The sequence below is a fragment of the Oncorhynchus gorbuscha genome, linkage group LG02 (assembly GCF_021184085.1).
Source record: "Oncorhynchus gorbuscha isolate QuinsamMale2020 ecotype Even-year linkage group LG02, OgorEven_v1.0, whole genome shotgun sequence".
Classification (NCBI taxonomy): domain Eukaryota; kingdom Metazoa; phylum Chordata; class Actinopteri; order Salmoniformes; family Salmonidae; genus Oncorhynchus; species Oncorhynchus gorbuscha.
Genome location: NC_060174.1, coordinates 14,573,291 through 14,591,154, shown reverse-complemented (window position 1 = coordinate 14,591,154; position 17,864 = coordinate 14,573,291). Strand labels below are relative to the sequence as shown.

Genomic DNA, 17,864 nt, shown 5'->3' with positions numbered 1-17,864 from the left:
TGAGAACACTCAGTACAACGTAAACATGAGAACACTCAGTATAACGTGAACATGAGAACACTCAGTACAACGTGACATGAGAACACTCAGTACAACGTGAACATGAGAACACTCAGTACAACGTGACATGAGAACACTCAGTACAACGTGACATGAGAACACTCAGTACAACGTGAACATGAGAATACTCAGTACAACGTGACATGAGAACACTCAGTACAACGTGACATGAGAACACTCAGTACAATGTGAACATGAGAACACTCAGTACAACGTGAACATGAGAACACTCAGTACAACGTGACATGAGAACACTCAGTACAATGTGAACATGAGAACACTCAGTACAACGTGAACATGAGAACACTCAGTACAACGTGACCATGAGAACACTCAGTACAACGTGGCATGAGAACACTCAGTACAACGTGAACATGAGAACACTCAGTACAACGTGAACATGAGAACACTCAGTACAACGTGACATGAGAACACTCAGTACAACGTGACATGAGAACACTCAGTACAACGTGACATGAGAACACTCAGTACAACGTGACATGAGAACACTCAGTACAACGTGAACATGAGAACACTCAGTACAACGTGAACATGAGAACACTCAGTACAACGCAAACATGAGAACACTCAGTATAACGTGAACATGAGAACACTCAGTACAACGTGACATGAGAACACTCAGTACAACGTGAACATGAGAACACTCAGTACAACGTGACATGAGAACACTCAGTACAACGTGACATGAGAACACTCAGTACAACGTGAACATGAGAACACTCAGTACAACGTGACATGAGAACACTCAGTACAACGTGACATGAGAACACTCAGTACAACGTGAACATGAGAATACTCAGTACAACGTGACATGAGAACACTCAGTACAACGTGACATGAGAACACTCAGTACAACGTGACATGAGAACACTCAGTACAATGTGAACATGAGAACACTCAGTACAACGTGAACATGAGAACACTCAGTACAACGTGACATGAGAACACTCAGTACAACGTGACATGAGAACACTCAGTACAACGTGAACATGAGAACACTCAGTACAACGTGGCATGAGAACACTCAGTACAACGTGAACATGAGAACACTCAGTACAACGTGAACATGAGAACACTCAGTCCAACGTGACATGAGAACACTCAGTACAACGTGAACATGAGAACACTCAGTACAACGTAAACATGAGAACACTCAGTATAACGTGAACATGAGAACACTCAGTACAACGTGACATGAGAACACTCAGTACAACGTGAACATGAGAACACTCAGTACAACGTGACATGAGAACACTCAGTACAACGTGACATGAGAACACTCAGTACAACGTGAACATGAGAATACTCAGTACAACGTGACATGAGAACACTCAGTACAACGTGACATGAGAACACTCAGTACAACGTGAACATGAGAACACTCAGTACAACGTGAACATGAGAACACTCAGTACAACGTGACATGAGAACACTCAGTACAACGTGACATGAGAACACTCAGTACAACGTGAACATGAGAATACTCAGTACAACGTGACATGAGAACACTCAGTACACCGTGACATGAGAACACTCAGTACAACGTGACATGAGAACACTCAGTACAATGTGAACATGAGAACACTCAGTACAACGTGAACATGAGAACACTCAGTACAACGTGACATGAGAACACTCAGTACAACGTGGCATGAGAACACTCAGTACAACGTGAACATGAGAATACTCAGTACAACGTGACATGAGAACACTCAGTACAACGTGGCATGAGAACACTCAGTACAACGTGGCATGAGAACACTCAGTACAACGTGGCATGAGAACACTCAGTACAACGTGGCATGAGAACACTCAGTACAACGTGAACATGAGAACACTCAGTACAACGTGACATGAGAACACTCAGTACAACGTGGCATGAGAACACTCAGTACAACGTGAACATGAGAACACTCAGTACAACGTGAACATGAGAACACTCAGTACAACGTGGCATGAGAACACTCAGTACAACGTGAACATGAGAACACTCAGTACAACGTGAACATGAGAACACTCAGTACAACGTGAACATGAGAACACTCAGTACAACGTGGCATGAGAACACTCAGTACAACGTGGCATGAGAACACTCAGTACAACGTGAACATGAGAACACTCAGTACAATGTCAACATGAGAACACTCAGTACAACGTGAACATGAGAACACTCAGTACAACGTGGCATGAGAACACTCAGTACAACGTGGCATGAGAACACTCAGTACAACGTGACATGAGAACACTCAGTACAACGTGGCACCTTGCTCATGAGGAGAAGCCCAAATAAACCTGAGAGAAAGGGAGGCCCCCATCCTACACTGCTCATCCAGGGAGTTTTGAACTATTGTTCATCGTTCTCTGTAGCAGTCAGAGAGAGAGGCTCATTGTAACACCCTGCTGTCTATGGGGTCTTGACACTGGTGCCTTGATGTCTCCTTTTATTTGATGCATTAAACCTTTTATTTTACCAGGCAGGTCAGATCCATTTCAAACCTTCTCCTTTACCACTTTGTGGAGTTTTTTTACAAGTGCACAATGCAAACATAATGATGTTATAATGTTATCCTCCTGGAATATGCTGAACTCTCATGGTATTTTGACAGCTCTCCTATCATAATCATTAATTCATAGATCATTCATGTTTAAGTGTTGCTCTGCATTGACAGGGCTTTCCTAGCCAGGTTAAAGCAGACTGAATGCTGCACTCACCAAGTAATGGTGACCAGGCTAGTTTAACCAGGCTAGTTTAACTAGGCTAGTTTAACCAGGTCAGTTTAACCAGGCTAGTTTAACCAGGCTAGTTTAACCAGGTTAGTTTAACCAGGCTAGTTTAATCAGGCTAGTTTAACCAGGTTAGTTTAACCAGGCTAGTTTAACCAGGCTAGTTTAACCAGGCTAGTTTAACTAGGCTAGTTTAACCAGGTCAGTTTAACCAGGCTAGTTTAACCAGGCTAGTTTAACCAGGTTAGTTTAACCAGGCTAGTTTAATCAGGCTAGTTTAACCAGGTTAGTTTAACCAGGCTAGTTTAACCAGGTTAGTTTAACCAGGCTAGTTTAATCAGGCTAGTTTAACCAGGTTAGTTTAACCAGGCTAGTTTAACCAGGTTAGTTTAACCAGGCTAGTTTAATCAGGCTAGTTTAACCAGGTTAGTTTAACCAGGCTAGTTTAACCAGGTTAGTTTAACCAGGCTAGTTTAACCAGGCTAGTTTAACCAGGCTAGTTTAACCAGGATAAGGGTGCCCGCAGGACCAGTACTTTGAATGCTAAAAAGAAGAAGAGCGGAGGAGAAAATGAAGTCAAAGCAGTGAAAATGGGTGATTGAGGAGAGGAGCAGACCCCCCCACCCCCATACCCCCCTCTGCATGCTAAAAGCCTTTTTGGACTTGTTAGTTGATAAGCTGAAACATGGTCGTAAAACTTTGTTTACTCCCAATTCCTCTCCTGGAGAACCTTCACCACAGTGTAAATGCGGAACATGACACGTTGTCCAAGGCTATTTAAGTCATTGGGAATTGTTCTGCAAACACTTTAGTTTTGGTCACTCTTTTTTTTTTTAAGAAACATTCCTAATTGATTCTGACCATTTGCATAATTGACCTTGGCGGACCCTTCTTGGACTGGTTGGCAGGGTGGGACAGGAGCTGGTGAGTAGCCAGAAAGGCAGTGAGCAGTCTGAAAGGAAGTCTATACTGGATGGGATAAGTGATGGTGATCTAGTGACTTAGGGGTACGTCCAAAATGGCATCCTATTCTCTATACTCTATATAGTGCATCCTTGGTCCCCGGTCGAAAGTAGTGCACTTCATAGGGAATAGGGTGCCATCTTGACTCAGTCTAAGTGACATGTGAATGATAGTGGTGTTGGAGAGCTTGTTGAGACCGGAGGGGTGGTGTGGAAACACAAATGATTGATTATGATCGGAATGGGGGACGCAGGACCTCCCTTATGTCCTGTGTGTGTGTGTGTGTGTGTGTGTGTGTGTGTGTGTGTGTGTGTGTGTGTGTGTGTGTGTGTGTGTGTGTGTGTGTGTGTGTGTGTGTGTGTGTGTGTGTGTGTGTGTGTGTGTGTGTTGGGGGGGGGTCTGCATGTGTCAGGGAGGGTTTCATTATTACACTTGTCAGGTGCTGCCTGCAGAGTGACTTGTTAAAATGTTCCTGTCTCCCTGTACTCTTTACTGTACACTAGATAAATGTAGCTCAACCAGTCCAGGCCACATCTCTAGCAAAGGCTCCCTAAGACATCATGTGTGCTGTAGCAACCCATAACACTGTGCTATGTTAACACAGCCTGATACTTCACATACCTGAACATGACTTATGGCTGAAAGAAGTGAGTGCAGATTTACCAGGGTTGACAAATGGTTTCACTGTTCTTCAACAAGATATTGTACAAGTGGCAGCAACAAGCTGAATTGCGAGCGCAACTTACATTTTCAAATTGGCAATACTAACTTAGGTGTTAATTAGGCCTGTGGTGATAAAATGGTCTCTCGACACTGCTGCTTCACTGTAACCAGTACTGACTCAGAAGTGATCTATTACCATCAGCTAGACAACAGTTGAACCAGTGAACTGGAGAGAAAGAAGAGAAAGAAGAGAGGGTGAGAGAGAGAGAGGGAGAGAGAGGGTGAGAGAGGGTGAGAGAGGGTGAGAGAGAGTGTGTGACACAGAGAGAGAGAGAGAGGGTGAGAGAGAGAGAGGGAGAGAGAGGGTGAGAGAGGGTGAGAGAGAGTGTGTGACACAGAGAGAGAGAGAGGGTGAGAGAGAAAGAAAGAGAGAGGGTGAGAGAGAGAGAGAGAGGGTGAGAGAGGGTGTGAGAGGGTGTGTGACACAGAGAGAGTGAGAGAGTGAGAGAGAAAGAAAGAGAGAGGGTGAGAGACAGAGGGTGAGAGAGAGAGAGAGGGTGAGAGAGGGTGAGAGAGGGTGAGAGAGAGTGTGTGACACAGAGAGAGAGAGAGAGGGTGAGAGAGAGAGAGAGAGAGAGGGTGAGAGAGGGTGAGAGAGGGTGAGAGAGAGTGTGTGACACAGAGAGAGAGAGAGAGGGTGAGAGAGAGAGAGGGAGAGAGAGGGTGAGAGAGGGTGAGAGAGAGTGTGTGACACAGAGAGAGAGAGAGAGGGTGAGAGAGAAAGAAAGAGAGAGGGTGAGAGAGAGAGAGAGAGAGGGTGAGAGAGGGTGTGAGAGGGTGTGTGACACAGAGAGAGTGAGAGAGAGAGTGAGAGAGAAAGAAAGAGAGAGGGTGAGAGACAGAGGGTGAGAGAGAGAGAGAGGGTGCAAGAGGGTGAGGGAGGGAGGGTGAAAGAGAGAGGGTGATGGAGAGAGGGAGAGAGATGGAGAGTGAGGGTTAGAGAGAGAAAAGAAGAGATGGTGAGAGAGAGAGGGGTGAGAGAGAGGGTGAGAGAGAGGGTGAGAAAGAGAGTGTGAGAAAGAGAGAGGGTGAGAGAGAGAGAGAGAGAGAGAGAGAGACAGAGAGAGGGTGAGAGAGAGGCTGAGAGAGAGGGAGAGAGAGAGAGAGAGAGAGAGAGAGAGAGAGAGAGAGAGAGAGAGAGAGAGAGAGAGAGAGAGAGAGAGAGAGGGTGAGAGAGGGTGTGTGACACAGAGAGAGAGAGAGAGGGTGAGAGAGAAAGAAAGAGAGAGGGTGAGAGAGAGAGAGAGAGAGAGAGAGAGAGAGAGAGAGAGAGAGAGAGAGAGAGAGAGAGAGAGAGAGAGAGAGAGAGGGTGCAAGAGGGTGAGGGAGGGAGGGTGAGAGAGAGAGGGTGAGGGAGGGAGGGTGAGAGAGAGGGTGAGGGAGAGAGGGAGAGAGAGGGTGAGAGAGAGATGGTGAGAGAGAGATAGAGAGAGAGAGGGTGACAGAGAGAGAGAGGGTGACAGAGAGATAGAGAGGGGGTGAGAGAGAGAGAGGGTGACAGAGAGAGAGAGAGAGAGAGGGTTACAGAGAGAGAGAGAGGGAGAGGTTAACAGAGAGAGAGAGGGTGACAGAGAGAGAGAGAGAGAGGGAGAGATTGACAGAAAGAGAGAGAGAGAGGGAGAGGTTGAGAGAGAGAGAGAGAGAGGGTGACAGAGAGAGAGAGAGGGAGAGAGAGATAGAGAGAGAGAGGGAGAGATAGAGAGAGAGAGAGAGAGATAGAGAGAGAGGGTGACAGAGAGATAGAGGGTGACAGAGAGAGAGAGAGAGGATGACAGAGAGAGAGAGAGAGGGAGGGAGAGATAGAGAGAGGGAGAGAGAGATAGAGAGAGAGAGGGTGACAGAGAGAGAGAGGGTGACAGAGAGATAGAGAGGGTGACAGAGAGAGAGAGAGGGTGACAGAGAGAGAGAGAGAGAGAGAGAGAGAGAGAGAGAGGGTTACAGAGAGAGAGAGAGAGGGAGAGGTTAACAGAGAGAGAGAAAGGGTGACAGAGAGAGAGAGAGAGAGGGAGAGATTGACAGAAAGAGATAGAGAGAGGGAGAGGTTGACAGAGAGAGAGAGAGAGAGAGGGTGACAGAGAGAGAGAGAGGGAGAGAGAGATAGAGAGAGAGAGGGTGACAGAGAGAGAGAGAGAGGAGAAGTGACAGAGAGAGAGAGAGAGAGAGAGGGTGACAGAGAGAGAGAGAGGGTGACAGAGAGAGAGAGAGGGTGACAGAGAGAGAGAGGGTGACAGAGAGAGAGAGAGGGAGAGAGAGATAGAGAGAGGGAGGGAGAGATAGAGAGAGGGAGAGAGAGATATAGAGAGAGAGGGTGACATAGAGATAGAGGGTGACAGAGAGAGAGGATGACAGAGAGAGAGAGAGAGGGAGGGAGAGATAGAGAGAGGGAGAGAGAGATAGAGAGAGAGAGGGTGACAGAGAGAGAGAGGGTGACAGAGAGATAGAGAGGGTGACAGAGAGAGAGAGAGGGTGAGAGAGAGAGAGAGAGAGGGTTACAGAGAGAGAGAGAGGGAGAGGTTAACAGAGAGAGAGAGAGAGGGTGACAGAGAGAGAGAGAGAGAGAGAGATATAGAGAGAGAGATAGAGAGAGGGTGACAGAGAGAGAGAGAGGGAGAGAGAGATAGAGAGAGAGAGGGTGACAGAGAGAGAGAGGGTGACAGAGAGATAGAGAGGGTGACAGAGAGAGAGAGGGTGACAGAGAGAGAGAGAGGGAGAGAGGGAGAGGTTAACAGGGAGAGAGAGAGGGTGACAGAGAGAGAGAGAGAGAGAGAGAGAGAGAGAGAGAGAGAGAGAGAGAGGGTGACAGAGAGGGTGAGAGAGAGAGAGAGAGAGAGAGAGAGAGAGAGGTTGACAGAGAGAGAGAGAGAGAGAGAGAGAGAGAGAGAGAGAGAGAGAGAGAGAGAGAGAGAGAGAGAGAGAGAGAGAGAGAGAGAGAGAGAGAGAGAGAGAGAGAGAGAGAGAGAGAGAGAGAGAGAGAGAGAGAGAGAGAGAGAGAGAGAGAGAGAGGTTGACAGAGAGAGAGAGAGCGAGAGAGAGAGAGAGGGTGACCGAGAGAGAGAGGGGGTGACAGAGCGGGAGGAGGAGTGACTGGGAAAGGGTGTGTCTGTCTCTGTGAGGTCAGTGTGGTTCTCTGTCCTGCCTGCAGCCACTGCAGCAATGCCTCAGCAAACACAGTAATTATCCAGTAGAGGAGTCTGGACACTCCACTCCTGTGTGTGTGTGTGTGTGTGTGTGTGTGTGTGTGTGTGTGTGTGTGTGTGTGTGTGTGTGTGTGTGTGTGTGTGTGTGTGTGTGTGTGTGTGTGTGTGTGTGTGTGTGTGTGTGTGTGTGTGTGTGTGTGTGTGTGTGTGTGTGTGTGTGTGTGTGTCCAAAAGTCCATTCCATCCCGCCATACAAAAGGGACATGAAAAGACAGAGCCAAAAAGGAGGTGCCTCTCTCTGTCCCGCCCTGTCTCAGGCTGGAAAGCAATTGAGGAAGGGCACAGGGAGGTTGCATCCTAAATGGCACACTATCCTAAATAGTTTCCAGTCAGACTTTATTGAGGCTGTAAGTGTTGCACTACATTTGACCAGGGCCAGTTTCCAGACTCTGTTGAGGCTTTGTGTAGTGCATTATATAGGAAACAGGTTGCCATCTGGGACATATGCAGAGAGAGCCGTGGTTCATTCTATTATTACTGTAAATACAATGGCCATATAGCGGCATGGCGATAGAGGATCGTGCCCTAGTTTCCAGTCAGCCTCTATTGATAGAGCCATAAATCACAGCAAAGTTAAGTGAATTACTGCAGCAGGGAGCTGGGGCTTTGATAATGTTTATGTGGTTTCAGCTCACCATCTCTCTCTCTCTCTCTCTCTCTCTCTCGCTCTCTGCTTCTCTCATTCTGAGCTCACCATCTCTCTCTCTGCTTCTCTCTCATTCTGAGCTCACCATCTCTCTCTCTGCTTCTCTCTCATTCTGAGCTCACCATCTCTCTCTCTGCTTCTCTCTCATTCTGAGCTCACCATCTCTCTCTCTCTCTCTGCTTCTCTCTCATTCTGAGCTCACCATCTCTCTCTCTCTGCTTCTCTCTCATTCTGAGCTCACCATCTCTCTCTCTCTCGCTCTCTGCTTCTCTCATTCTGAGCTCACCATCTCTCTCTCTCTGCTTCTCTCTCATTCTGAGCTCACCATCTCTCTCTCTCTGCTTCTCTCTCATTCTGAGCTCACCATCTCTCTCTCTCTGCTTCTCTCTCATTCTGAGCTCACCATCTCTCTCTCTGCTTCTCTCTCATTCTGAGCTCATCATCTCTCTCTCTCTGCTTCTCTCTCATTCTGAGCTCACCATCTCTCTCTCTGCTTCTCTCTCATTCTGAGCTCATCATCTCTCTCTCTCTCGCTCTCTGCTTCTCTCATTCTGAGCTCATCATCTCTCTCTCTCTGCTTCTCTCTCATTCTGAGCTCACCATCTCTCTCTTTCTCTCTCTCTGCTTCTCTCTCATTCTGAGCTCATCATCTCTCTCTCTCTCGCTCTCTGCTTCTCTCATTCTGAGCTCATCATCTCTCTCTCTCTGCTTCTCTCTCATTCTGAGCTCACCATCTCTCTCTTTCTCTCTCTCTCTCGCTCTCTGCTTCTCTCATTCTGAGCTCACCATCTCTCTCTCTGCTTCTCTCTCATTCTGAGCTCACCATCTCTCTCTCTGCTTCTCTCTCATTCTGAGCTCACCATCTCTCTCTCTGCTTCTCTCTCATTCTGAGCTCACCATCTCTCTCTCTGCTTCTCTCTCATTCTGAGCTCACCATCTCTCTCTCTGCTTCTCTCTCATTCTGAGCTCACCATCTCTCTCTCTCTCTGCTTCTCTCTCATTCTGAGCTCACCATCTCTCTCTCTCTGCTTCTCTCTCATTCTGAGCTCACCATCTCTCTCTCTCTCGCTCTCTGCTTCTCTCATTCTGAGCTCACCATCTCTCTCTCTCTGCTTCTCTCTCATTCTGAGCTCACCATCTCTCTCTCTGCTTCTCTCTCATTCTGAGCTCACCATCTCTCTCTCTCTGCTTCTCTCTCATTCTGAGCTCACCATCTCTCTCTCTGCTTCTCTCTCATTCTGAGCTCATCATCTCTCTCTCTCTGCTTCTCTCTCATTCTGAGCTCACCATCTCTCTCTCTGCTTCTCTCTCATTCTGAGCTCATCATCTCTCTCTCTCTCGCTCTCTGCTTCTCTCATTCTGAGCTCACCATCTCTCTCTTTCTCTCTCTCTCTCGCTCTCTGCTTCTCTCATTCTGAGCTCACCATCTCTCTCTCTGCTTCTCTCTCATTCTGAGCTCACCATCTCTCTCTCTGCTTCTCTCTCATTCTGAGCTCACCATCTCTCTCTCTCTCTGCTTCTCTCTCATTCTGAGCTCACCATCTCTCTCTCTCTGCTTCTCTCTCATTCTGAGCTCACCATCTCTCTCTCTCTCGCTCTCTGCTTCTCTCATTCTGAGCTCACCATCTCTCTCTCTCTGCTTCTCTCTCATTCTGAGCTCACCATCTCTCTCTCTCTGCTTCTCTCTCATTCTGAGCTCACCATCTCTCTCTCTCTGCTTCTCTCTCATTCTGAGCTCACCATCTCTCTCTCTGCTTCTCTCTCATTCTGAGCTCATCATCTCTCTCTCTCTGCTTCTCTCTCATTCTGAGCTCACCATCTCTCTCTCTGCTTCTCTCTCATTCTGAGCTCATCATCTCTCTCTCTCTCGCTCTCTGCTTCTCTCATTCTGAGCTCATCATCTCTCTCTCTCTGCTTCTCTCTCATTCTGAGCTCACCATCTCTCTCTTTCTCTCTCTCTGCTTCTCTCTCATTCTGAGCTCATCATCTCTCTCTCGCTCTCTGCTTCTCTCATTCTGAGCTCATCATCTCTCTCTCTCTGCTTCTCTCTCATTCTGAGCTCACCATCTCTCTCTCTGCTTCTCTCTCATTCTGAGCTCACCATCTCTCTCTTTCTCTCTCTCTGCTTCTCTCTCATTCTGAGCTCACCATCTCTCTCTCTCTGCTTCTCTCTCATTCTGAGCTCATCATCTCTCTCTTTCTCTCTCTCTGCTTCTCTCTCATTCTGAGCTTACCATCTATCTCTCTCTCTGCTTCTCTCTCATTCGGAGCTCACATCTCTCTCTCAGCTTCTCTCTCATTCTGAGATCACCATCTCTGTCTCGCTGCTTCTCTCTCATTCTGAGCTCACCATCTCTCTCTTTGCTTTTCTCTCATTCTGAGCTCACCATCTCTCTCACTCTCTCTCTGCTTCTCTCTCATTCTGAACTCACCATCTCTCTCTCTCTTTCTCTGCTTCTCTCTCATTCTGAGCTCACCATCTCTGTCTCGCTGCTTCTCTCTCATTCTGAGCTCACCATCTCTCTCTGTCTCTCTCTGCTTCTCTCTCATTCTGAGCTCACCATCTCTGTCTCGCTGCTTCTCTCTCATTCTGAGCTCACCATCTCTCTCTCTCTCCCCCTCTCTCCCCCTCTTTCTCTCTCCTTCCCTCACCCTCTCTCTCCCCTCTCTAAATTTCTCGCTCTCTCTCTCTCTTTTTCTCCCTGTCGCACGTCCCAGCCAGGCATTATACTAATAACCAATAAAGTAATGTTACCTCTATTAAGAGCAGCCTAATTAGATTGTGCCGGTTACAATGAAATAGTTGATCAGCCTCGCTCCATTGAGTCTGTTACCCTGGGATACCATGTGGTGCAGGAGGACAGTGCTGTGCTGCAGACATGCTCAGGTCGGGTCATTCAACACACACACACACACACACACACACACACACACACACACACACACACACACACACACACACACACACACACACACACACACACACACACACACACACACACACACACACACACACACACACACACACACACACACACACGTGTACAGAGGAGTGCGCAAACACAAGTACTTGCGTTGACACACACACACACACACACACACACTCTCTCTCACACACACACACACTCTCTCTCTCTCACACACACACACACATACACACACACACACACACACACACACACACACACACACACACACACACACACACACACACACACACACACACACACACACACACACACACACACACACACACACACACACACACACACACACACACACACACACACACACACACACACACACAGGTTTGAATCTTTCAGGGTTTAAATAGTTAGTTGTATCATTGGTGACTGCAGTCAAAACAAACAGACCCTAAATGCCTACATTTGGCCTCAACACTTCTCAACTCACTGGTCTCACAGTCATGTGTGTGTGTGGTCCTTCTGTAGCTCAGTTGGTAGAGCATGGCGCTTGTAACGCCAGGGTAGTGGGTTCGATCCCCGGGACCACCCATACGTAGAATGTATGCACACATGACTGTAAGTCGCTTTGGATAAAAGTGTCTGCTAAATGGCATATATTATTATTATAAGATTCCTGTTGAAATCAAATCAAAATGTATTTGTCACATACACATGGTTAGCAGATGTGAATGCGAGTGTTGCGAAATGCTTTTGCTTCTAGTTCCGACCATGCAGTAATATCTAACAAGTAATATATCTAACAATTTCACAACAACTACCGTATACACACAAGTGTAAAGGAATGAATACGAATATGTACATAAAGATATATGAATGAGTGATGCCCGAACGGCATAGGCAAGATGCAGTAGATGGTATAGAGTACAGTTTATACATATGAGATGAGTAATGTAGGATATGAAAACATTATATAAAGTGGCATTGTTTAAAGTGGCAAGTGATACATTACATCAAGATGGCAAGATGCAGGAGAGTACCGTATATACATATGAGATGAGTAATGTAGGATATGAAAACATTATATAAAGTGGCATTGTTTAAAGTGGCAAGTGATACATTACATCAAGATGGCAAGATGCAGTAGATGGTATAGAGTACAGTATTTACATATGAGATGAGTAATGTAGGATATGAAAACAAGATGCAGTAGATGGTATAGAGTACAGTTTATACATATGAGATGAGTAATGTAGGATATGAAAACATTATATAAAGTGGCATTGTTTAAAGTGGCAAGTGATACATTACATCAAGATGGCAAGATGCAGGAGAGTACCGTATATACATATGAGATGAGTAATGTAGGATATGAAAACATTATATAAAGTGGCATTGTTTAAAGTGGCAAGTGATACATTACATCAAGATGGCAAGATGCAGTAGATGGTATAGAGTACAGTATTTACATATGAGATGAGTAATGTAGCGTATGTAAGCATTATATAAAGTGACTAGTGATAAATTGATTACATCAATTTTTCCATTTTTAAAGTGGCTGGAGTTGAGTCTGTATGTTGGCAGCAGGCACTCAATGTTAGTGGTGGCTGTTTAACAGTCTGATGGCCTTGAGATAGAAGCTGTTTTTCAGTTTCAGCTTTGATGCACCTGTACTGACCTCACCTTCTGGATGGTAGCGGGGTGAACAGGCTCGGGTGGTTGTTGTCCTTGATGATCTTTATGGCCTTCCTGTGACATCGGGTGCTGTAGGTGTCCTGGAGGGCAGGTTGTTTGCCCCCGGTGATGCGTTGTGCAGACCTCACTACCCTCTGGAGAGCCTTGTGGTTGTGGGTGGAGCAGACCTCACTACCCTCTGGATAGCCTTGTGGTTGTGGGTGGAGCAGACCTCACTACCCTCTGGAGAGCCTTGTGGTTGTGGGTGGAGCAGACGTCACTACCCTCTGGAGAGCCTTGTGGTTGTGGGTGGAGCAGACCTCACTACCCTCTGGAGAGCCTTGTGGTTGTGGGTGGAGCAGACGTCACTACCCTCTGGAGAGCCTTGTGGTTGTGGGTGGAGCAGACCTCACTACCCTCTGGAGAGCCTTGTGGTTGTGGGTGGAGCAGACGTCACTACCCTCTGGAGAGCCTTGTGGTTGTGGGTGGAGCAGACCTCACTACCCTCTGGAGAGCCTTGTGGTTGTGGGTGGAGCAGACCTCACTACCCTCTGGAGAGCCTTGTGGTTGTGGGTGGAGCAGACGTCACTACCCTCTGGAGAGCCTTGTGGTTGTGGGTGGAGCAGAACTCACTACCCTCTGGAGAGCCTTGTGGTTGTGGGTGGAGCAGACGTCAGATGCTAATGTCACTAATGTCACTAATGTCACTAATGTACAGTAAATGTATATCTCATTTTGACAAACACCACGTTTGCAGGTGTCAAGTCAAGGGCTAATATTTTTGTGTGAAGGAAAGCGGACTCTTGTAAACTTTGGTTGTCACGGAGGGCCCGCCCCCATTCTGATTGACAGTGAGGTGCATTATGGACCGGGGGCATCTTGTCATCTGCACTGTGGGCCACCTGCCCTCTGTCACCACCATGTCACCATAGGCCTGTCATACTGTCTGTCACCATGTGTGTTTGTGTTTCAATGTTTGTTTGTTTAAGAATTTGTGTGTGTGTGTGAGCGTGGGGGGGGTCCATATATTTGCATGTAGCCCCACCATGTATGATCACCTTCTCTCTCTCTCTCTCTCTCTCTCTCTCTCTCTCTCTCTCTCTCTCTCTCTCTCTCTCTCTCTCTCTCTCTCTCTCTCTCTCTCTCTGTCTCTGTCTCTCTCTCTCTCTCTCTCTCTCTCTCTCTGTCTCTCTCTCTCTCTCTCTCTCTCTCTCTCTCTCTCTCTCTCTCTCTCTCTCTCTCTCTCTCTCTCTCTCTCTCTCTCTCTCTCTCTCTCTCTCTCTCTCTCTCTCTCTCTCTCTCTCTCTCTCTCTCTCTCTCTCTCTCTCTCTCTCCCCTCTCTCTCTCTCTCTCCTTCAAATTCAACATGCTTTATTGACATAATAAACTGTCTCTATCCACCCCTCCCTCCCACTCCGCCCACAGCGAGTCCCCACGCCACGCCGTCGAGCCTCCACTTCCCCACGTCGCCCATCATCCAGCAGCCCGGCTCCTACTTCTCCCACCCGGCCATCCGTTACCACCCCCAGGAGAGCCTCAAGGAGTTTGTCCAACTTGTCTGCCCCGACTCAGGCCAGCAGGGAGGACAGGTGGGCTTCCTTAATGTAAGAACAAGGAAGGAGCCTTTTACAGTACATACCACTTTTACAGTACATACCACTTTTACAGTAAATACCCCTTTTACAGTAAATTCCCCTTTTACAGTAAATACCACTTTTACAGTACATACCACTTTTACAGTAAATACCCCTTTTACAGTAAATTCCCCTTTTACAGTAAATACCCCTTTTACAGTACATACCACTTTTACAGTAAATACCCCTTTTACAGTACATACCACTTTTACAGTAAATACCCCTTTTACAATAAATACCCCTTTTACAGTACATACCAATTTGACAGTTAATACCCCTTTTACAGTACATACCTCAAACATTTTACAGTACCAACCCGTTTTCCTCCTCGTTCGATGCCTCTCAGCCCCTTTTTGATGCTTCTGTTTAGATTCTTCAGTAGTTTTATTTCTCCCTCTATAGAACTCTATGTTCCTATTGGTCTTTGGTCTATGAACACACTCTCTATAGAACTCTATGTTCCTATTGGTCTTTGGTCCATGCACACACTCTCTATAGAACTCTATGTTCCTATTGGTCTTTGGTCTATGAACACACTCTCTATAGAACTCTGTGTTCCTATTGGTCTTTGGTCTATGAACACACTCTCTATAGAACTCTATGTTCCTATTGGTCTTTGGTCCATGAACACACTCTCTATAGAACTCTATGTTCCTATTGGTCTTTGGTCCATGCACACACTCTCTATAGAACTCTATGTTCCTATTGGTCTTTGGTCCATGCACACACTCTCTATAGAACTCTATGTTCCTATTGGTCTTTGGTCCATGCACACACTCTCTATAGAACTCTGTGTTCCTATTGGTCTTTGGTCCATGCACACACTCTCTATAGAACTCTGTGTTCCTATTGGTCTTTGGTCTATGAACACACTCTCTATAGAACTCTATGTTCCTATTGGTCTTTGGTCTATGAACACACTCTCTATAGAACTCTATGTTCCTATTGGTCTTTGGTCTATGAACACACTCTCTATAGAACTCTATGTTCCTATTGGTCTTTGGTCTATGAACACACTCTCTATAGAACTCTGTGTTCCTATTGGTCTTTGGTCTATGAACACACTCTCTATAGAACTCTATGTTCCTATTGGTCTTTGGTCCATGCAGCCACACATATAGTAATACACATTAATGGGGGATTTCTTTCTCCGTTATAAGTATGCAGAAATACCATGGGGGAAATACTGTACATATGAAGTTATGAGAAGTGGTTGAAGAGAAAGAGGTGTGTGTGTGCATGTATGTGCGTGTCCGTGTGTGTGTGTGCCTGCGTGGGTTTGACTCTGTGTCTGCAGTTAGATAGTTTATACATTTGTGTCTAGACACTGAATCTATACGCAGGCAAGTTTCCCCAGCCACACTTTTCATTTGCCCATTTAATCTGAATCCATCTCTCTGTGTACAATACCCTCCCCCCATACACACACACACTGAGACATACACACTCTGTGTCTGCAGTTCTAGTTTATACATTTGTGTCTAGACACTGAATCTCTCTCAGGCAAGTTTCTCTCTCCACACTTTTCATTTGCCCATTTAATCTGAATCCATCTCTCTCTCAATCTCTCTCCCTCTCATACTCTCACACACTGAGACATACACTCTCTCTCTTCTCTCTCTCTCTCTCTCTCTCTCTCTCTCTCTCTCTCTCAAGCTCTCTCTCTCTCTCTCTCTCTCTCTCTCTCTCTCTCTCTCTCTCTCTCTCTCTCTCTCTCTCTCTCTCTCTCTCTCTCTCTCTCTCTCTCTCTCTCTCTCTCTCTCTCTCTCTCTCTCTCTCTCTCTCTCTCTCTCATCTCTCTCGCTCACACACACACCTTCCACAAAAGTGGAGACAAATTTGAACCAAATAACTACTGTGGGATATGCGTCAACAGCAACCTTGGGAAAATCCTCTGCATTATCATTAACAGCAGACTCGTACATTTCCTCAGTGGAAACAATGTACTGAGCAAATGTCAAATTAGCTTTTTATCAAATTACGTATTCACCATTCAGTCTTTTCCTGCTTTGTTGAGTTCAAAAAAGCTTTTGAGTCAATTTGGTATGAGGGTCGGCTATACAAACTGATGGAACATGGTGTTGGGGGTAAAACATACGACTTTATAAAATCCATGTACACAAACAACAAATGTGCGGTTACAATTGGCATAAAACACACACATTTCTTCACACATGGTCGTGGGGTGAGACAGGGATGTAGCTTAAGCCCCACCCTCTTCAACATATATATCAACGAATTGGCGCGGGCACTAGAAAAGTCTGCAGCACCCGGCCTCACCCTACTAGAATCCGAAGTCAAATGTCTACTGCTTGCTGATGATCTGGTGCTTCTGTCACCAACCAAGGAGGGCCTACAGCAGCACCTAGATATTCTGCACAGATTCTGTCAGACCTGGGCCCTAACAGACCTGGGCCTTGTCAGACCTGGGCCCTGACAGACCTGGGCCCTGACAGACCTGGGCCCTGACAGACCTGGGCCCTGACAGAACTGGGCCCTGACAGAACTGGGCCCTGACAGACCTGGGCCCTGACAGACCTGGGCCCTAACAGACCTGGGCCCTGTCAGACCTGGGCCCTAACAGACCTGGGCCCTGACAGACCTGGGCCCTGACAGACCTGGGCCCTGACAGACCTGGGCCCTAACAGACCTGGGCCCTGACAGTAAATCTCAGGAAGACAATAATGGTGTTCCAAATAAAGGTCCAGTTGTCAGGACAACAAATACAAATTCCATCTGGACACCATTGCCCTAGAGCACACCAAAACCTATACCTACCTCGGCCTAAACATCAGATCTGAGAGACAAGACAAGAAGGGCCTTCTATGCCATCAAAAGGAACATAAAATTCGACATACCATAATTAGGATCTGGAAAAAAAACTTGAATCTGTTATAGAACCCATTGCCCTTTATGGTTGTAAGGTCCGCTCACCAACTAAGAGTTCACAAAATGGGACAAACACCAAATTCAAACTCTGCATGCAGAATTCTTCAAAAATATCCTCAGTGTAAAACACAAAAATGCAGAGCAGAATTAGGCCGAATCCCTCTCGTTATTAAAATGCAGAAAAGAGACGTTAAATTCTACAACCACCTAAAAGGAAACGATTCCCAAACCTTCCATAACAAAGCCATCACCTACAGAGAGATGAACCTGGAGAAGAGTCCCTTTAGCAAGCTGGTCCTGGGGCTCTGTCCCCAAGACAGCAACACAATTAGACCCAACCAAATCATGAGAAAAAATATACTATTACTTGACACATTGGAAAGAATTAACAAAAAAACAGAGCAAACTA

At 46.5% G+C, this 17,864-nt stretch overlaps 1 protein-coding gene across 2 annotated transcripts in view; it reads left to right on the top strand.

Annotated features, from left to right (window-relative positions):
- The window catches only part of LOC123997602 (nuclear factor 1 A-type-like), a 241,295-nt gene that overhangs the window by 199,553 nt on the left and 23,878 nt on the right, over window positions 1–17,864 (top strand). For both annotated transcript variants that reach the window (XM_046302019.1, XM_046302013.1), the window contains one exon: window positions 14,358–14,536. In XM_046302019.1, the coding sequence (XP_046157975.1) occupies window positions 14,358–14,536 (179 nt within the window). The remainder of the gene's footprint in view (window positions 1–14,357; window positions 14,537–17,864) is intronic.